General features: G+C 41.7%; 1 protein-coding gene and 1 long non-coding RNA gene across 13 annotated transcripts in view; one reads left to right on the top strand and one right to left on the bottom strand.

The window, feature by feature from the left end:
* Window positions 1-1,965: 1,965 nt before the first annotated feature.
* CD164 (CD164 molecule) lies at window positions 1,966-16,001 on the bottom strand. The gene is made up of 6 exons (XM_077902842.1): window positions 15,723-16,001; window positions 12,811-12,894; window positions 11,393-11,464; window positions 10,120-10,155; window positions 6,390-6,446; window positions 1,966-4,552 (listed from the first exon to the last, which is right to left on the bottom strand). Exons 1-6 carry the CDS (start codon window positions 15,901-15,903, stop codon window positions 4,386-4,388), a joined length of 597 nt encoding a protein of 198 aa, XP_077758968.1. The 5' UTR covers window positions 15,904-16,001; the 3' UTR covers window positions 1,966-4,385.
* A 696-nt stretch (window positions 16,002-16,697) lies between these two features.
* Window positions 16,698-22,154, top strand: part of LOC144317013 (uncharacterized) — a 36,823-nt gene continuing 31,366 nt past the window's right edge. For 8 of the 12 annotated variants that reach the window (XR_013382865.1, XR_013382875.1, XR_013382876.1 and 5 more), the window contains exons 1-2: window positions 16,736-16,838; window positions 20,357-20,449. This is a non-coding gene — a long non-coding RNA (uncharacterized LOC144317013). Of the gene's footprint in view, window positions 16,839-20,356; window positions 20,450-22,154 lie in introns of all 12 variants that reach the window. The other 4 variants (XR_013382869.1, XR_013382872.1, XR_013382867.1 and 1 more) reach the window with 4 other exon arrangements.

The following is a 22,154-nucleotide window of genomic DNA, read 5'->3' as shown; positions in this document are numbered from 1 at the left end:
GATCAAAGCAGACATACTTCTCTCAAATAGTTTTAAAAAAAATTAAGAATACTTATGTATATATTCCTTGAATTAAAAACTAAGACTTTGGGACGCTTGGGTGGCTCAGCGGTTGAGCATCTGCCTTCGGCCCAGGGCATGATCCTGGAGACCCAGGATCGAGTCCCGCATCGGGCTCCCTGCATGGGGCCTGCTTCTCCCTCTGCTTCTGCCTGTGTCTCTGCCTCTCTGTCTCTCATGCAGTAGATAAAATCTTTAAAAAACAAAACCAAAAACTAAGACTTTAAAATCTACATCTTGATCTTTTTCTTCTGGCTAAGATGAAGAGACAGCATTTACCGTCAAACTGAAAAGCTGGACAGCACACATGAAACAATGGGTTTCAATACACTGGAGTTTGGGCAAAGGACAGCGATTCTTAAAAGAGAAAACTAGGACCCAGCCTACTGCCTCAGAGCCATGACCCAAGGAGAAGACACCAAGACGGAACCCGGTGGACTTCCTGAGTTGAGGAGATGGGGCTGAGAGGCAAGGCAGTTGAAGGCAGCTGCAGTTCCCAGGGCAGTTCCCAGCAGACCAGGGTGGAAAGCCACAGAGAGGAACTCCACAGGTCTGCAGGGTGCAGTCTCAGCAACTTCCTGATCAGCATATGCCCGAGGTAACTACCCAAGGCTGGGAAGGTTTCTGGGGAACCGTACCTGGAAGCCCACACAAGGCTAGGAGCAAAGCCTTCCCTGCAGCCAGACTAGAAAGCCTCCTAATCCAGGGGCACCGGGTACTCTGAAGGGTCTTCCTGACTCACAACAGGGGAACTATCAGCCCAATACATGCTGCTCCGCTCTCACCTAACAAAGTTTAAACCTAAAAAGGATCAAACTATTTTCTACATCCCAGAACAAAAATAACCAGCACGTAACAGGTTATAATTCACACCTTGCATGCAAGGAAACAGGAAAAAGTAGGACACCAGAATGAGCAAAAAAAAAAATCAAACTGACCCAGTATTACAGTTAGCAGACATAGGCATTAGAAAACTCACGGTATGCTCAAAAACTAAAGAATAAATATGTAGGCATGAAAGATCTAAAAACACCCAAAAAGAACTTCTAGAAATGAAGACATCTGACATGAAAAACTGGGTAAGACTACAGTAGATTAAACTGTAGCACTAGTGAACAAGTAATCGGACATGAAACAGAAAAAGATCAAAAAACTAAATAGCGCATGGATGAGCTGTGATCAACTTCCAGTAGCCAGGATCCCCAACAGAGAAGGGAAAGGAAAGAAAAATATTTGAAGAAACAACAGCTGAAAAACGTCCACATCTGATGAAAAGCATAGACCCAAGAAACCCAACAAACCCCAAGCTCAAGAAACGATAGCACATCATAATCAAGTTGTTCAAACCTGCGACAGAGAAACATCTTAAAAAAGCAACAAAGGAAAACCGAGCTCTGTGCAGAGGGGAGAGGACGACAGGACAGCTTTCCCCGGGCAGCTTTCCCTCACGCAAGGCAGAGGCTCACGGACTGCCCTCGGCAAAGCTGAAAGCGCCGTTTCTAAGGCTCTGCTCTCCGCCGACGAACGCGGATCTCAGTCGCGGCCTGCTGGTGGTGGAGAGCAATAAAAACTCAGTAGACCACCGATCCCCAAGCGGACTGATCAGGTCAATTTGCTAACATTAAATTTCATAATCAAAATGCAAAAACAGGGGATCCCTGGGTGGCGCAGCGGTTTGGCGCCTGCCTTTGGCCCAGGGCGCGATCCTGGAGACTCGGGATCGAATCCCACATCGGGCTCCCAGTGCATGGAGCCTGCTTCTCCCTCTGCCTGTGTCTCTGCCTCTCTCTCTCTCTCTCTCTGTGTGACTATCATAGGTAAATAGATTAAAAAAAAATAAAAAAATAAAAAAATAAAAAAAACAAAATGCAAAAACACTTCAGTTAATAAAGAAGAACAGATTGATTCAATAAACATGTAGATTTATTTTAAATCAGTTTGGTACATGATACAGATTGGTTTTGCAGTTTTTAATGAACTGAAATAGAAATTTCTAAATACAGCAGTGTCTGCCTGTGCAACGAAGGTCTGTAAGGTAAAATAAGGTGTTTTGATAGAACTACATCCACATGAACATATCAGGAGAAAAATCTGAAAAGGTTTCTTAATATACCTTCTGGATTAAAAAAAAAAATCATTAATGGCTCAAGATACCAAAGGAAGGTGAGGGGGGGAGGCTGTGAGTTCTGTTGTAAGAGCTCTTCTTGCAGAATCTAACTGGTTTCATATTATGGTTTTGTTGCCAGAGCAGTATTCAAAATTACAGAAAACGAGAGGCTTCATCAGCTACTTTTCACAGAAATTGCTGTATGTGTTGACATTAACGTGTGACAAGGTATTCACATCTAGGTAAATGATATTTGTACCACTGTAGCTAAATTTTGCCACTTTGGGAGAAAGGAAATTCTGTATATTTTAAAATGAATCTTGGATCTTACAGCACTCACTAAAAACTAACAACCATGGCACCATAATAAAAATTTTTGTGAGGTTCCTAGAACTAATCTCAGAATATTACTAATGAAAACACAAGAATGTGAGGTAAACCCACCTTTTTCCCAAAAACCTTTGAAGCCAGAGATTTTAAACAATTAAGGCACTTGAAAACATTTGGTGTATGTACAAATGTGCAAGTGAAACAAACTTAAACTGTACCAGCAAGTAACAAAGAAACAGTAAATCTTCATTTTAAGAACCTTGAATATAATCATATCTAAATGCAAGGAATTTGGGTTTATGAAATGGACCAAAGCAACCTGTCATTTCCTACTACAAAATATTGAAAACCAAGTGCTAAACTCAGCCCCTATAGGCTAAAAAAGCTAAAAAAAGAAAAAAAAAAAAAAACCCTTTAATGACCTAGAAAAGCAAAGCTTTTTTAAAACTAATGTAAACCTCTGAACTAATCCAATATGTCAAAAGCAGGGGAGCAGCATCCTCTAAAACTGAAAAAACTAGTGCTTCCTAAGAAAACTAAAAAAACCTAAAGTATGCATGCTTATTATACTATAGGAACTGAAACTAATAAGAAGGATGGGAGAGAAAGAGAGAAAAAAAAAAAGAGAAAGCACAATCTGTCAATCCAGGGCATTCATTGTTAAAAATCTACAGTGATCCAAATCAACTAACATTCCTTAGATTTTCTGAAATTATACTGGTCACATTTCTGGTCTCAAAACTTAAAATGATTGTCTCATTAAAGAATTAATAAATGACCCTAAAACAACTTATTTCCTTCTTGCCTCAAAAAAAGTTACTTTTCAAGGAAGCTTGGTGAAAATTCTCTCAAGGTACAACAGTGTTAGGATACTGCCTAAAGTACCAAGGAAAATAGAAATCAGTCAACTTTATTTTTATACTTTTTAACAGCCTAAGAAAAATGTTGGGAAGTTCACTATATGAAGGCTTTCAACTTTGTAGAACACATCCTTTAGCTTAACTTGCTTAGGTCTGAAATAAAATAGTAAAATTTCAATTAAATACTAACAGTACGGTATCTAAAAGCAGGTCTACTACAGCTCGTCAACAGTTACATCATCAAACCAATCTTCACCTTTCCTCCTGTGAAAGAATAAATCACAAACATCTGAAGTCACAGTCTACCTTTCCGTCTGTCTTTTTAAGGCACTGTTCTTTATTTTCTGTGATTTAAGGTGCTTTACAAGTATGAACGATAACCTGCTATTCTTTAATGGTCTGTATCCTTTCCACTCGTTTAACTCTGGAATGTAATTCCCTGTGTGGCATCTTATTTCTAATGTAGAAAAAATAACTGTTATCAAGCACAAAATTTTACTCTAAGGATACAGTTTACTCTAAGGATACTAAATGTATAGATTTATTCCACTTTTGAAAGGACAGCCAAAAGTCCACCCGATTGATGCTCATTTGGCACATTCTTCTCAATTCTGGTCACTAAACTACATCCTGAGATAGGATGAAAGTAATGCAGCTTTTAGGCTTTAAAAGGACTAAATTTAAACTGCCAAAAGAGTCATGAGGTTGTCTGCGTAGGACAATGTTTTCCATCACTTACAGAGTTACATTTGGTATGTCAAGAAGAGAGAACATAATCCCACAGCAGCAGCCATTTAAAATAAAAAAGAAGACAGCCACAAGGATTCATGCAGAATATTTTAAATATTCCTGTTGAGCAAAATGACTTAAGTGATTTTTCCTCAAGGACGATGCTCCAAAGTATCCTATATGCATCCTTTGAAAATATAAAGATCCTGGAATAGCGTCTTCCATGTGGGACATCTTGAAAGATAATATTTTGGTTTCAGTGAGTCACACACCAGTCCTTGTTAATTTAATGGGTCTGTTTACAGAGTGTGGTAGTTTCGTTCTTTCGATTTGCAGAATTTATAGAGAAAGAAGATTACAGCCTGCACACCCAAGATGAGGACAATTCCTCCAATGAAACTGGCTGCATCGAAGGTAGACTTCCGCCCAGGTTGTGAAGTTGGACTTAAAGTAATATTAGTTGTACCTGTTTAAATTAGGAAGAAAAAATAACAATACTTAATAAGTCCCATAATCCTCTATCCATAATTTCAAGACCCACCCTGAACCTCTACTTTGACTTTCCCATGAATTAAATTTTATAAAGTATTTGCTCTTGGAGTCAGATCTTTACAACTAGAATTTATCCTATTTATTCCATCCAGTGATATCAGGTGGTCAAACCTACCATATAAATTCAAACACGAAAATGACAGAAATAGATTCTCTTGGTACATAAACTATGGCCTGAGAAGATACAAAGCACTTTAAAAATTTGCAATTTCTTCAGATAACATATTGTTGTTACAGTAAATATTAATATCTGTGTTGAAAAATCATACTTTTAAATTTTACTAAATATACATGGTGAGCAAAAATCTGGTTGCAATTTTTCAAACTACAAAAATATATCTTAAGTATCTGCAACTTATAGTTTCAACAAACAAAAGTACTTGTTGTTAAAGGTATCGTAAATCTTACTATGTAAATTTTATAAGCATTACCAAACACTATGGGAAAAAACCCACAAAAGGTTGAATGCTCTTTTCAGGAAGTAAAATGTTTCAGGAGGAAACAGAACACATTTTTTTTTTTAGGGCGTAAAAGGTTTCAAGTAGGCCACCCTTCATTTTAATAAAAAGCAATTTATTTTAAGTGACTTTTTTTTTTTTTTAAATAGAGTATCAAACACTGGTTCTGGTGGCTGTATAATAAGCTGGCCAGCTTTAAAATTAATTACAACTGTTCTGTATTTCTTCCTGTGAAGACAAAATAGTTTCCCTGAAACCAAGAAAGGTAGCACAAGAATAAGCCAAACGAATGGGGCAGGAGATAAATGCCAGTATTTTAAATAGGGATGGGGGGAAGGATTCATAACCTGTGTATCTGCAATGTCCTGTGGCATCACCTAAATATGAGCTAGTTTACAACACATCAAATCATTATTTAGTAAACTGTTACCTCTCACACTTTTAAAGGTTAGAAAGGGGGGCAGCCCACGTGGCTCAGAGGTTTAGTGCCGCCTTTAGCCCTGGAGACCTGGGATCGAGTCCCATGTCAGGCTCCCTGCATGGAGCCTGCTTCTCCCGCTGCCTGTGTCTCTACCTCTCTCTCTCTCTGTGTGTGTCTTTCATGAATAAATAAATGAATAAAATCTTAAAAAAAAAAAAAAAAAAAAAAAAGAGTTAGAAAGGGATGTAAAGGGGATCCCTGGGTGGCTCAGTGGTTCAGCGCCTGCCTTTGGCCCAGGGCCTGATCCTGGAGTCCTGGGATCGAATCCCGCATCGGGCTCCCTGCATGGAGCCTGCTTCTGCCTCTCTCTATCATGAATAAATAAATAAAATCTTAAAAAAAAAAAGGCATGTAAAGAAATGGTGAGAAATATGGCAGAAGTGCACATTTGGCACTGATCTTGGCTTTTTAGACCTCTCAGTACTTAAAAGGATGGCTATATTATCTTCACTCCAACTGCCACCATCTAACACAGTACACAACTAATTCCTAATAGTAATCAGTATTTAATTTGTAATTTATAAGACAGATCTCACCTACAAATTGTACTAAAAAAGTTTTGGAAGAACACTCTCTCTGAACTCTAATGTATCACGCCAATGTGGCTGGTTACACATTAAAAAATGAGAAAAGGACTCGCAGCAAATGTACCATTACTGCTTTAACAGCCTCCTATCTCAGTCCTCCAAATTGAAGAGATGAGTTTTAGTTCACAACCATTATGAATAAAGCTGTTGGCAAAAACAGTAAAAGGCAATGCTGTATATACAACTCCTACCTTACTATTAGTTTTTAAAAAAATCCTCAAATACCTGATGTAGTAGCTGTGGTGGTAGCTGTAGAAGAGGAAGGCTGAGTTGTGGTTTTAGCTGGAATGTAAACAAAACTTATTAAAAACTTAAATTTCCATACTTCCCAGTATCTAGCAATTAGTCTTTTTAAAATAAAGCTACCAACTTCAACGTGTTTTCCTTTTAGAGAATAAAGGCCACATTTCAGGTAATGGTTCACTAACCTATCTCCACAGCCAGAATACTAGCCTTTAAATTAAGCTTTTGAAAACATTAAGCAATTATAAAATTTTATCTATGTTAACATCTGGATAAAGTTTGTAAAAGGACAAACAGGAGAAGAATTAGTGTTTAGGTGAGGGGAACTATCGTTTTTTTAATGTTTCTATGACAGAAACTATTAACTTAAAAAGTCATGGTAAGAAATAAGTGTGGCTCAGTATTTCCCAGGTAGGTATCAAGGTTGGCGTGGCTTCTTCATTTCAAGGGGCTGGCAAACTTTTCTTAAAGGGGCAGTGTGTGTAATTTAGGCTTTGTGCGCTGCATAGTGTAAAGCAGCCAAGGACAACATGCAAATCAACAGGCATGGTTCTATTCCAATAAAATTTTATTTTAAGAACAGATCCCCTCGGGCTACAGATTCCCCCAATTTAAATTACCTGATGATGCCTGTAGAGAAAATGAACTCTCGTGAGAAGAATTAATTTGAATGTAAACAAATTTAGGAACCAGAGCACTGTATTATTAACCGACTTCTCTCAGTACAGATACCACTAACAGATTCTAATAAATGAGAACGACTCTGCTGGGATATTCTCATACATGTTTGTATCCTTTCCTCTCATGAGCACTGCTGTACACATTTTACCTACTTACTTACTCTTGGATGGACAATTAGTCATCTCTCATTTCTCCATACTATAAACACCTAGCAGGGAAATATCTGATTTCATCTCTGATAGAGTTGATTCTTATACAGAATTCCTAGATTAAAGGATATGGTTATTTTCAGACTTTTAATCCCTTAAAAGTTTTAGTTGCTATACATTCTGTGTAACTGCAAAAAAATAACACTTTATAAACTAAATGTATTCTTTTCAATCTTAAAACGCTATTACTAAATTTTATCTAACAATGGTAGGGAAAAAAGTTTGCTAATTTGCCATTTGATTCTTACTACCAATCCTCCAAACATGCCACAAACTAATTTTTTTTTGCAAATAGGGAACACATTTGCACACTTTTACTTTTGACCAAATACTTTGATAAAATTTTCAAAATTACCCAATACCTAGGGAATAAATCTCCACTGACCTATGTTCCTTTCATTAAAAAATAATTCAGCACTTACAAAAGCTCTTGGTGATGGAGAATTTTATAAATACAGTAAATTATGTAATCCCACCACTCAGTAACATGTTACTTCCTGCTGGCCACTTCTCTAGGAATTTATACAACAAAAAGATTTAAAAAGTACTGGAACTTAATGGTTTGTCTTCCACTTAATATATTATGAACATTTCCCACTATATTTCTGACATAATCTAGTCATTCTAAGAGGTTATTTACAAATATTTTTATTTGTAATATTTATAAGTACTAACAGAAGACTATAATAATTAACCCCACTGAACACCTTTTACATAAAAGGATTATTAGGTTCTCCTTACATCATCTAATAATCCCTTAACTCATTTGCTCTCTTTCAGCAGTAGCCATGGAAAGAGACCATATAAAGGTTTGTTTTTCAACCACTAATTGCCACTCAACATGCATTTTCTATAAGCAAGCCCTGACTTCCTTCCACTTTACAGAACCAGAGAGAGAAAACAAGGGAGACTCCACGGTACTTCGCTGGAGAACCCAGTGTGGAGCAAGCATGAAAACTACAAGATTCACAGAGAAGAAATTAAAAGTGAATCCATAATGGTTTAAGAAACTGTTTCCCCCTTTCGGTTCACATCTCACCTTCTGGAAATTGATTAATTTTTCTCTCAATATCTCTGCTTTCATCAATCTTTAACGTCTTCTAGTCAGTGACTTATATGTACTCTCCAAAAGTTCTGAAGCATTTGCAGATTCCTATCGAATGAATATTTCCATAGTAATTGAAGCTACCAGCACAATTTCACCGAGTGTGTAGTGTAGCTGGAAGAGCTATGCACAAATGGCTACCAAAACCTGGTATGAGCCAGTTCACCACTGCTCAAGTCTTTCAAAAGGAGTTCTGGTCCTTGTAATAGATTCTGACTTCTTCCTCAAAAAAAAAAAAAATATACCTAAAATACACACACACACACACACACACACACACACACACATTCTTGGATCCATCTCTCTGCCCGTCCCTACTCGGTTCGGTTTCCTCTCTGGCCCTCTTCCAACCCTTAGACATTATGGTGCCCTGGAGTTTGGGCCTCAGGCCCTATTCTCCCTACAAGCTGCTACAGTGAACACTACACTCTTGCCCACACTGATCAGCTTACCTGTACTGTCAGCTAAGAGCTCTGCCGTCACCTCCCTCAAGCCCTACCCCTCCTACTATTTGCATGCATCTGCAACTCTTCCCCTATGAATTCTCCAGAATGCCCTGCACAGGTTATCTATTCTAATCTCCCTGTGTTCGCTCTTGTCTCCTGTTCCAATCTGTCTTCCCAATCTGACTCTTATCCTGCTGAGTGTCCACAGCTCAACATTTCCTCACCACGTACTCCAAATGCAATTCCCTGACCTAATTATACTCCTTCACATCACCTTCACATGTACTGACCACCTTGCTCCACTTGGGAAGCTGTCCTCATGATTTACCAGAATCATTTCAGATTCAATCAACATCTCCAGAAAACTGTCACCACATTTGCCATGTTACTCCATATATAGGCCTTCCTACAAATGTCTCAGCACAGTGTGCTTACCTCTTTCACAGTTCCTATGATAGACAAAATGTCTTCGGTCTCCAGTTTCTATCATCCAGCCTAGTACTTGTCCTGGAGTAGATTTTTTTTTTTCATGATTTATTCCTCCTATCACTTTTGTAAAGATTTTTAAAAGGAGAAATTATCTAATCCTTTGAAAGTATAGTGAAAAACTTTCTAGTTGTTGATGGGAATGAAAAGCATATCTTTCTGGAAAGCAATCACTATTTAGTCCTAAAACAATCCTATCTTCTGACCTAGGAATGCTGTTTGAATCAATCACTATCAGGGATAACAGCAAATGTTTCCCTGAAGACATCTGCTGCATGGAGAAAGATGACCTAACATAACTATCCAACCAAGTGCAGGATGAGTAAAGTCTATACAACAATGTAAGAGAGAAAACAAATCAAATATGCATGGACATATTCTCCAATTTCATAGTAAGTTTATCTATTAAGAGATACACAAGACTAGGAGAACTTTATGACTGAAAACATTTTGGTATACCTCTGGATGATGGGAATCATAAGGAATCTTCATTTCTTTTAGGCTTCTGTATTTCCCAAGATTTTCACAAAACCCACAAAAAGCAGTTTATGGACTCAAACTCAAACCAAAGATATGATAAATCCTCCCATATTCAATGAATGTCAAACACTGGAGTTACAGGTCACTGGCACAAACAGTTCATATTAACGTAATCGTTATGATCCAAAACTAAACACATCTACTAATTTTTAAAATTATAGTAACAACTTTTAGGTATTTAAGTACTAAAAAGTCCATCAAGAGACCTTAAAAATCCTAAAAGAGGGGGAATTATCTTGTATTACCTGTAGAATTGGTTGGCATCATAGTGGGCTCCGGTGCTATTTAAAACAAACAGGCATTAAGTCAAAGCAATCTAAAATATTACAATCTATTACACTATTTTTCAAGTTGCAGACATTTGAGTACCACTTTTACAATTTTTGCATTTAAGTATAACCTTATGGAGGAAACGGACAGTTGTTCTACCAAATATTGATCTCCCCTTCTTTAGAAATAGAAGCACCAAACAATAGTTGACACTTCCCTCCCCTGAGGAAAGACAAACATTCCTTAGCCTCCCCAAGGTAGACAGCCCAGTGTAACTGCTAGAAAGCATCTGTAGGTAGATATGGGCCTCTTTCCTCTTCCTGTTGGCAGGAAAATCAATATGTTGGCTCCAGCTATGGAGCGCTCACCTTAGAGAGCAAGGTCAAAGATATTGTGACAGTAAACAGCTTGGGTCCCTAACGGTTGTATTGCTGCTACATAGTCCAAACTAATTCTGATACATCAATCAAATTAAGTAGAATTACCCAATTTTTCTCTAAATTAGTATCTTTTAAAATGCTTTAATCTTGTGATATTTTTGTAATTTTGCAATATTTTTATGAAACCACAGGTTTGATACAATTATCACTGTATTCTGACACACATTAATAACAGATACTAAAATCGTTTGTTCCTGGGGCAGCTGGGTGGCTCAGTCAGGTCTGCCTTCTGCTCAGGTCATGATCCCAGCCAGGGTCCTGGGATCAAGCCCTGCCTCAGGCTCCCTGCTCAGCAGGGAGTCTGCTTCTCACTCTCTCTCTCCCCTGCCTGTGATCTCATTCCCTCTCATGCTTGCTCTCTCTCAAATAAAACTTTATTAAAAAAATAATAAAGTACAAAAATGAGAAAGCAGATGAATACAGAAGAGATTTTACCATAAAACAAACTATGCTAGAGACTGTGACAATCACCAGCACTATAACCAGGAAAAGTGCTAGAACAAGAGTCCAGTCCTATAAAATGCAAACAGAGGCTCTAAACTATAGTGAATTTCCAGAAGAATTATAAAAAAATAAAAAAATAAAAAGGAGATATCTATATCTACAGCATTCCACAGTACAGTCAAATCACTAAACTAAGTTTCAAAATATTGTCCTTCTAGATCATATGAATATGCCATTTATAACCAAATTTCTAAAAGGTTAGAATTATGGAAATGGCCAACCAAATACTGAAATAAGGCTTCCTGAGGCAAAGATCTTCCGCGCCTCTTGGCCACTCCCCACAGCAGCCAATGTGAATACTTACCAGAACAGAGCTGTGTGCTATTCACCACCTGGCAATCACTAACTGTTGTATTATGTGAACAGTAGCTTTTCTCTGTTGTTGGGGAAGAAAGGGGGAGGGAGACAAAGAACAGCAATCACTTGTTTATATTATCTTTGACTTTGTTACTAAGCTCCAGAATTGCTTCCAAAAATCAAACTCAAGCATAAACACTTTAGAAGTCCACAGACCAAGAAAATACTGTTATTCTCCTTCTCTCCATGATTAAGAAATATTACACAGAACCCTTCCAAATATTCTTCTATACTCCACATGAATATATTTAACAGATAAATCAGAAACACAGAATTGTGCCAGGACTACTGAATAGGGAAGGCTGCTGGAACCCACAAGAGGGATGAAACAATAGGGAGAGTGGTCAGGATCTAATAAAGGCTTAGTAACCACAGGAGGTACCCCAATAGCAGCAGGATGACCTCTGTTCCAGATCTCTGCTTGGTCTTCTACACTTTCTAAAACTGATTTCCTGACAGTTAAACTTCTAGGAGACCCTTCCCCAACATATCCTACAGTAGGGCACTGAAGGCCCAAGACATGACAGCTCTGCCATCCATACACAATGGGAGAGAGGGGCACACTCTTAAATTCCATTAAATTCCATTTTATGACTTAAAAAAAGTCACTTACACAACAAAAATTTAACCCCAAATTAAGCTAATACTTTAATTTTAAAATCAGTTTTTAAACTTTATTATGTAGTGATATAATGCCTAGAAATCCTAGATTTAATGAAGAAGATAAACTGTTCTCCTGATAGGAAAAAAAAAAAATCCAACTACCTTACATGAAGAAGACAGAATATGCTGTAATCCCATGGTTCTACCAAAAACCTTACTGCCATTTCAAAGTATCTCCAACTAGCTCTTTACCCCTCAAATCAGGCTAATTTTAAAAGTGAACAAAACTACCACCTCTCTTCCCATCTCATTCTTCTCCCATATTTAAGTATCCAACAAATTTGTTAAGGTCTCTGTAGTTCCTCTAGCAGGACACCTGCAGCAGATAAATGCCTCCTTTTTCTGGGAAACTGTTTTCAGGGGAAAATCTCACAACTTTCTCCCACAGCTGATTGCAGTGTACTTGTCCATTTAATCTTCAAAGGCTTTAAAATCTCTCTTCCTTTAAAAGCTACTGAACCTCAATTATCAAGTTTAAGGAATTAAAGGGGTGGGGACAGAATGGGAGACTGGAGATTTTAGGGGGAATGTTCAAAGCAATAAGCACTTCAAGGGAAAAGTATTTGATTTGCAAAATAAGTAGTGCACAATATTCCTAATTTTCTACTAATTTTCAAGTTATTCAGGAATACCCCGTACGATATCGTAAAATGTTCTAACAGTTTGCATTCTTAAAATTAAAGCAATCCCAAAGCTTCTTACCTTTACATTCTATCCAAGAGCAGGCAGTGGCATCAACGCTAGTGTTCACACAGGAAACACAGCTGTTGCGGTTGTCACAGGGATCTGGTGGGGAGGGGCATATAAAACCAATCAGTTGAGACGTCACTTTAAGCTTGTACAACTTACCTTTTTTAAACAAAAGTGAGCATTAAGTACGGTACCAGACTTACTAATTCAGAGAAATGGTAAGATGTTATAGCCCATCAACAGATGAATGGTTTTAAAAAAAAAAGTTATACATTTTGCAATAGAATATTATTCAACCATAAAAAAAGAAAATCCTGCCATATGCTACAACATGGATGAGCCGTAAGGACATTATACTCAATTAGACGTTCAAAAAAGGACAAATATTGCATCATTTCACCAATATTAAGTATCTGAAATAGTCAAACTCAGAAGCAGAAAAGCAGAATGATGGCTGCCAGGGCTGGGGGCAGGGGGAATGGAGATCTGCTCAAGCAGGGGACAGTTTCCAGTAGGAGGAAAAGTTCTGGAGATCTGTAGAACACTGTGCTTATGGTCAATAGTGTATATACACTTAAAAATTTGTTAGGGTAGGCCATCTACATGTTTTTAATCACACACATAAAAATAGTACATACACCGGTTTAATAAGAAATTCCAATCATTATAAATGACTTATGGAACTGAAGTAAACACCAAGAGAAAGGGAAGAAAAAAAAATCCCACAAGCTAGCGGGAATGCCCATTACCTATCTAAACAACCCTTTGCTACAGGACAACTATTTCACAGACACTCAGGGTTTCTTGAGCCATTTTAAAGCATCCTTAAAAAGTAAAAAATTGGAAAAAAGGCAGTGTTATGTAAGGCCAACACTATACACACACACACACACACACGAAATCACTGGTCCAAAACATCAGCTAAGATGCTGGAATTTTTTAAAGTAATAAAAATTTGTTACAGGTTGAACCCAAACCCCGATGATGTTCATTCCGAAAACCCCAGATTTGTTAATTCATAAATGATCCGCTATTTCCAGGGTCCTCCATGACTGGAGGATAAGGGACAGTAACACCTGGAGGGGCTACATTCACGTACGTACAGTTTAACGAATTAGCAGAAAAAAAAAAAAAAAAAAAGAATTAGCAGAGTCTTTGTCAATAATACAGGCCAAATAACTCAAAAAGTCTAGACTAGGGCTCTACCCTATCCATTTTCCTGGAAGCTAGAGGACTCCAAAGAAACATTCACATTTGCTTTCCCCGTGCTTTTAAAAAAAAAAAAGTTCTGCACAGAGGCAACACATTTCAGTATTTTATCACTAGTATTTTTCAGGAACTGGAATGTATATAATACCCTTGAGTAAGGGATTCACAAAGTAGAAAATAAGTTCTGCAGAGGTTTGTGTACTGAAAAAAAAAAAATGCTAGTTGTCCAAAATCTTTTGTGCCTGATGACTAACGTTTGAATAGCACAGTCAATGAACAAAACTTACTACCTTTCATTTTAGACTGCGGCTTATCCAACTGCTACTTAGAGAAAACAAATCATCTCCTTTGTAGGACTTTCAGTTACACAAGTAGGACTTTCAGTTACACAAAGGCAATTAACTTGGGTATCTCCAAGCTTCTCTTTGGAAAAATACACACTCCAAAACTACAATTCTGCGAAGAAACTGCCAAGTAAGCCGGAGACAAAACATGCTGCGCCCTATCATCTTAAAAACAGCGCAGTCAGAAATGTCCAGTATTGTATTGCAATTTATTACCTCCCTCGTTTAACAATTTTTGAGTTGTGCTACATCTCATTATTAATCATATATCAAACTTTCATGAAACACAAAGACCAAGAGAAGAAGCTTCAAAATAGTGGGATCACGGCGGGGGGTTGGGGTGGGGAAGCCACGGTAAAAATCTGCCACTTCAGCAATTCTTCGGTCAGGATGCCGCTTATTCCTTACCCAATATTAACTAGAATAACCCATCACACTGGATTGCAGGGTTTTAAATACTTAGGGCTCCCTTTCACCTCAAATCGATTTTCCCTGCTCTCTTTTGTGTTGTCACGGAATTGCCAATTTCTGCTTCGAGATTTCAGCGTTACGACTCAAGCACAGTACCCCAATCGATTACAGGGCTTAACAAAAAAAAAAAAAAGAAAAGAAAAGAAAAAAAAGAAAAGAAAAAGATACAGAAAAAGAAAGAAAATCGGCAGAGCTGGGTTCCAACCCCAGCTTCACAATCAACTAAACCTACGCTCCGGGCAGTTAGTCCATCTCCATCTTCCTCCTGGATTTCACCACCTATCTTCCAGCTCAGCCTAAAACACCAAAAGGGGGAACATACGAAGCATCGGGCACACCACGGGGTGGCTTTTCTTCCTCTGCGCACAGGGAGGAGTGTAAACTTTTAATGTGACCAAACGCCCAAACCTCAGCTGGATCCCACACTGATCCGCAAAGTCCAAACGGTCAGATCGCAGGCGACTTATTTTCTGAGACCCCGGCCACGAGCACCGACGCCTCCCGTCCTGGCGGCGGTCGCCAGTGCCCGGGACGTCGGCTCTCGGAGCAGGGGCCGCGGGTGGGCAGGTCTGGAGGCGCGTCGCCCGCCCCACCGTCCACCTCACGGCCGCCGCCGCCAACGCGGGAGGCGGCCACGTCCCCCTTCTGGAGCTGACGTGACACTGGGGATTACGAGGCACTTTTGAAAAGCACGGCGGCGTGGGGCACCTCGGGGCGGCAGGGAGCCCGACGGCCGCCGCTCCCCGCGGGGCGCTCCCCCGCCCCCGCCCCCCCGGCCCGGCGGCTCCCGGACGGGCCGCCATGTTGCTGGAGCGCCGCCCGGCCCGGCCCCGCGCGCACCGCGGACGCGGCAGGCGGGCGGGCGGGCGAGTCCCGGAAGCCCGCTGGGCCGGCGCCCACCTGGTGCCGGAGTGGTGGCCGGCGCGGCGGTCGTCACCCGCGTCGTGGCTGCGTCGGTGGTCGCCTGAGTCGTGGTGGTAGTCCCGTTCGGGTCCGAGCTGAAGCTCTGAGCCGCGGTCAGCGCACAGAGCGCGGCCAGGCAGGCGGCGGCCCAGCACAGCTGGCGGGAGAGCCCCGACATCGCGGCCTGCGCTCCGGCGTTCCGGCGACTGCTGCGGCGCCCTCCGCTCCGCGCGTCCTGTCCCCTGCGGCACCGCCTCGGAGAGTCCGGCCCCCGCGAGAGCGCGCCGGGGTCACGTGAGGGCCCCCGGCCACGGCGTGCGGGGGCGAGGCGCGGGGCGGGCGATACCAACGGCACGGCCGCGGGGGGGGGGGACAGGGGCATCGGGAGGAGACCCGGGAGGCGCCTCTCGTCTCACAGCGGCCGGGACGTGGCGAAGCAGCTCCGCAGACGCAGGGAACGACCCCGCTGCCCTCGGAGAGCCCCCCCCCAAGACGCAGCTGGGCTGTTCTGGTTCCGGCGGCGGGGACGGCTCCCGCTCGGCTCGGATGGGACAGCCCGCCTGAGGTGGCGCTCGGCGGCCGGGGGCGACGGCGCGGCTGGCAGCGCGCGGGCCACGTGACTCCGCGGGTGGCGCTCCGGGGCCCGAGGCCGCGCGGCGGCGGCGCCCGTGAGGGGCGTGTAGGCCCGGCCGGGGCCTGACGTGGGCGCTGTGCCCGCCTCGCCGACGGACCCGCGCTCCTCTCCCGGAAAATCGGTCTTTCTGCGAGTTACGCGGGGTTGGGGCCCCGGGAAACGGAACCGCGCGGTTGCGTCGCGCCCCGCCGCGCCCCCCGCGAGCGCCCGGCAGCCGGTGGCCCGCTGCGCGCGGGGCCGTGTCCGCCTGCCGCGCCCCGCCCGCCGGCCTTCCCCGGGTTCCGCGCCGCCACCGCCGGCGGAGACGAGCCGGGGTGGGGGCGGGGGGGGATCGCCGGTGCGCTCCGGCCCCTGCCTCACCGGGGAGGACACCGACGCTCGGGAACAGCGGCGGGCCCGAAGCCCGGTTGCTTCACCTCGCGGCCGGCTTTCCAACCGGCCTGTTTCAAGCTCCGTCCCTGCTCGGGCTTTTGGGAAAGGTGAGCGCCCTCTGACGCCCGGCCCTGCCTGTACCCGCGGCTCAAGATGGGGAGTATAAAAGCTGTTTTTTTATTTTATTTTATTTTTTATAAAAGCTGTTCTTAACGCCGTTTTCCCCCACCCCACCCCGTTATTCGCATTCAAGTTTAATTACGTACATTTACCCAAATAAAATAGCACACGGTCGTTAATTGCTTTTCTGAGATCTGCTTCGCTATGAAGACACCGAAAAATGTTGACTATCAACTTTTTTTTTTTTTTTTTTTGGTCTCAACTTGAAGTTTTAAAAACTTTCTGGAAGACTCTAATCCGTGGGGCCCTTTTGTACCCTCGTGACTAGAAACTTTTTTTTTTTGAGAGAAGCAGGCTTTTAATTTATATATATTTTTGATTGAAATTTGATTTGCCAACATATAGTATAACGCCCATTACTTTTTTTTTTTTAAGATTTTATTTATTTATCTTAGACACACAGAGAGAGAGAGGCACAGACACAGGCAGAGGGAGAAGCAGGCTCCCTGCAGGGAGCCCGATGCGGGACTCGATCCTGAGTCTCCAGGATCACGCACCCTGAGCCAAGGGCAGACGCTAAACCGCTGAGCCCCCCAGGGATTTCCCCGGAACATTTGTCCTATTGGCTACACTTGCTGGAGATTCGCTTGATATAGACAAACTGAGGGTTCCAGGTCCCACATCGCCAGAAGGATGAGAGTGCAGCCAGGTACTTAAATGAGGCCCCGTTATCGGCCTTAAGTGAACGTCTCTTCTCTCAGGGTATGGCGTCCAGAGTATGCACGTGGCCATCTGACACCCAAAGGGAGGCATTAGTAAACTTTTTTTTAGGTTAAAAATATAATAAAAGTTCTTTCCCTGCCCCAGTGGATCAGCTTGTTTACACACTACCGTGAATACCCCCCACCATGGAGGACGTTCGTTTATACAGTCTGTCACCTGGGTATTCAACTCCAGCCTTCAGATTTTTGATAGCCTTTTTTTTTTTTATTCATGAGAGACACAGAGAGAGACAAGAGAGAGGCAGAGGGAGAAGCAGGCTCCATGCAGGGAGCCCGTGGTGGGACTCGATCCCGGGTCTCCAGAATCACACCCTGGACTGACAGCACCGCTAAACTGCTGGGCCACTGGGGCTGCCCTTTTGATAGCCTTTAAGAGGACATTTCACACTCTTAAGACCAGGAAAGCATTGGCTTATTTGACGTGGCATCTGTTGAGCTAGCTCAGGGAAGGCTTCCAAAGCCCCTTCATCGTTCCAGAACAAAGACTGGCATTTATAACAGTCTTAACAACATATATTAAACAATCATAATATTTAAATAAACTTTAGGTCACTAAAGTGAGCTAAAATTGTAGATTCCCATTCTTACTATTAACACTGTGACTGGGATTGCCGGTAACATACTAGGGTTATTGTCCTTTTAGGAAGCTGTCTGCTTTGACTATGGGTATTTCTTCCTTGTCTTCCAGGATGTCAGAAGGAAGCATTACACTTGAGAGCGTTTGTTCTCAGTCTTGGGTGAACATAGGAATCACCTGGGAAGTTTCGAAAAATCCTGATGCCAGGGTACCGATTTAATTACTCTGGAAAAATGCCTGGGCATCAGGAGTTTTAAAAGCTCTCCAGGTGTTTTTAATCCGCAACTTAGGTTGAAAACCACAGCTTTACTCTTGCTGCTTGAAGTGTGTGGTTCATGAACTGGTACATTCATACCACCTGGAATATTAGAGACACAAAATCTTCAGGCCTCATCTCAGACCTCCCAAATGATTTGCATTTTTTCTTGAGATCCGTATGTACATGTGTTTTAAAGTTTGAGAAGACCGCTTTACATTATAACTTGTAGAGGACTATCCTATCCTCCTAAATTGCTGCAGTTTTTAACAGTCAGTCATGCACAAGATGACATCAAGCAAAGCGTTTTGTTGTAAAGGTTTGGTTTGGTTTTACAAATATATGTAAGGGCAGGGTACAGACGCAAAACTCTTGCCCATAGATTCTGTTGAGGCTGGCACCTGAGGCATTATTTCTACTCTGCTTCAAACCCTGGGTCTGCTCGAGTTTTTCCCATTGTATCTCTTAGTCCATTAGAAAACAAGGAACCCGTTTTTCTAACATATTCCTTAGGAACAACCCAAGTTCAAGCTAAACTCCACCCCGGGCGACTCCCTGGTACTGTGCATTACTACTATTATCTCCATTTTAATTTGGAGGATATGCTTTTGAATAAATGCAGTCAATTGAAAATGTGATGTTAATGATCATAGCTAAGACTGAGCATAACAGGGACTTGGTGTTATCTCAGTCCTCAAAGCACTGTGAGACAGATGTGCCCTCATTTTACTAATGAAATTGAAACTCAGTATTGTTACTGATTTCATAAATTTACTCAGAGGTCTCTAAAGTTTTATAGCCAGACAGAGCTAACAGTTCTTTGATCTCTTCTTTCTACAAATGAGGAAAGTGAAAAGCTATTTGCTTGCCACAATGCTAGGTAATGGGACAAACACTCCTAAGATACGTATAAAGCACAAAAATTCAGAGTATGGAATCCTGAGGTTGCCAGACTATTTATTCATTAACAAATAGGTCATGGCTTGCCGTTGGGACAAATTCTTTAGATAGAATTTTAAATGTTTATCTTAAATCTCCCAAAATAAGAAAAATGTCCAGATACCACATTCCCCTTATGAACGTGACTTAGTGTAAGTTACAGAATATGCGTTTGATTTTGCCATATTAGTGATTAGGGCAAGATCACATGACATTTTGTGTAAATCAGAATACCATTATTTTCATACTTGCAGATGTGGAAAAGTCTAGAATTCCTTCTGTTTAATCAAATCAGAGTCTTTCAATTTGGTTAAATCAAAATCTTATATTTGGAATTAATTGGGATAAGTTTTGAATCCTTCAATTTCTCCAAATGACGTGGCTACACATCTACATCATTCTTCTACAGAAGTATCACTGTATGTACCTTTAAATGGTGGTAATAAGAACCACTGCCTACAGATTTGTTCTTTTTTTAAATTTTTTTATTTATCCATGAGAGACACACAGAGAGAGAGAGAGGCAGAGACACAGGCAGAGGGAGAAGCAGGCTCCCTATAGGGAGCCTGATGTGGGACTCGATCTCAGGACCAGGGATCAGGACCTGAGCCAAAGGCAGACGCTCAACCACTGAGCCACCCAGGCGCCTTACGGATTTGTGATTAAAATTTCTGCACACCCTGAGAGTAAGAAATGGGAGCAAACAAAGGGACCAGGAACTTGTCATCATTTAGAACATTGGCAGAGTTCTACCTATACCTTTGCAGGTAAGTTGAAAAGTAAAGGGAGCTGGAATCAGCTTCTTACACCAATGGAAATATCTCGATTCTTTCACAATATCAGATAAAGTGCTTAATTCCCTAGTACACAGGTTCATGCAAGTAAGAGCAAGTGAGAATTATTCTGCTGCTTGTTATTACATGACTAATGCTTGTAATTTGTTTTAACTAGGATCTCAGCAAAGTATCAGTTTCGTTCATCACATGCTTTACCAGTTGGTAAGAGTCCCTGTGGCAAGCCCAGCTCCCCATTGAAATGTCCCAGGTATGACCAGAGGAACCCATCCAAAGGCCCAGAGAGAGAGAATCTAGAGATTTCATGCAAATAGTTTAGCCTGTCTCAGGTTGGCCAAAACTCTTCAGAATAGAGAAAGAGGAGCTATCTCCTCTTTAGTGTTTCCTAAATCTCACTATTAGTCATTGGGGAGCTTTTAAAAAATACAACTTCCTAGGCCAACACCTGAAGGCTATACACCAGCAATTTATTGAGCATACATTAATTAAAAGTCCTATTCTAGTTCCTGCATACAAATTATTGATTCCTTGGACCCTCACAACAACTCTGTGGTAGTAGGTACTCCGCTTTGATGTGAAGAAATAGAGGCACAGTGAAGTCTTGCCTGAGTCTATCAATCTAGGGAATGACAGAGCTAGGATCAAACCCAGGCTGTCTGGCTCCAGAACACACATTCTGAACACTGTGCTGCCTCTGGGTCACTTGAGAATGTGACATAGGCAATATGCTTTCTCCCTATTCACCTCCAGTCTTAGTATAAAATCTTATACCAAATAGCAGTAAAGCTGTTATTTAGAAAAAAAATCATATTTCAGTTGTCAGGGATGGATGGTGGGGAGCAGAGGAGTAGGTGTAACTATAAAGGAGTAGCCAAGGGAGGTCTTTTTGGAAAGTTCTGTGGCTTAACTGTAGTATCCATCACATGAATCTACACATGATAAAATGGTACCACTATCAATTGCCTGGTACAGTTTTTGTGTAAGGTGTATCCTTTGGGGAATCTGGGTGATCAGGACTGCTCTGTAATATTTGTAACTTCCTATAAATTTATAATCCTTTCAAAATGCAAAGTAAAAAAAAAAAAAAAAAAAAAAAAGCATAGGCCTACTTTTGGCAACCCCCGAGTCCATTAGAGGCCTGCCTCAAGATTGTATCAAGGAGAGATTCTTAGAAGACTTTCCAAAATGGGCAAGAAAACCCCCAAAACTTAATGGCTTTGGGCAGAGCATGAATGCAATGGCAGTGGTGGTGGAGGCAGCTAAGCAAGGTCACCACCAAAAGAGTCACCCATTTCAGTAACTACAAAGAGGGGGTTGAAACCAGTTACCTTTGTCTTGCACGGATTCCCAAATGACTAGTGCCCAGCTGGCTAAACAAGAACCTCTGGGTTGAGCTAAATGAATGTACAGAGTCCCTCTCCCACACTTAGAGACTGACTCAGTAGATCAAGGACAAGGTCCGGCAGTCTGTTTTAAAGGCTCCCCAGGAGCAGCTGACAAAGCAGGATCCCCAGTAACATCTCAGGAGTCAACCACCGCAGGGCTGATTTGGGTTGAGATGATTAACCCAAGCACTTGGTTTTCATATGGTTGGTGTGGCTCAGAGAGAAGCATTCTCTTTCTGTCCTATAAAAGTAGCCAAAGTACATGACCTTTTCTGAGTGCTGTGTATAAACCATGAAATACTACAATGAGCTTTTTTATGGTCTCTTTTTCTATTTGGTTATTTACCAAGTTTCTCAGGGCAGAAATGTAGTTTACAAACAACATAATTCTGTTCTAAATGCTTTAGGATTGGGAAGCCATTAGGTACTGCTGCTAAATTAATGGTTTTGGCGGGCACTTCCGTGGCTCAATAGTTGAGCATCTGCCCTCAGCTCAGGGCGTGATCCCTGGGTCCTGGGATAGAGTCCCACATTGGGATCCCCTTAAGGGAGCCTGCTTCTCCCTCTGCG

The sequence above is a fragment of the Canis aureus genome, chromosome 7 (assembly GCF_053574225.1).
Source record: "Canis aureus isolate CA01 chromosome 7, VMU_Caureus_v.1.0, whole genome shotgun sequence".
In the NCBI taxonomy this organism is placed as follows: Eukaryota; Metazoa; Chordata; class Mammalia; order Carnivora; family Canidae; genus Canis; species Canis aureus.
Note: the sequence above shows the minus strand (reverse complement) of the source record. Positions and strands in the feature narration are given on the sequence as shown.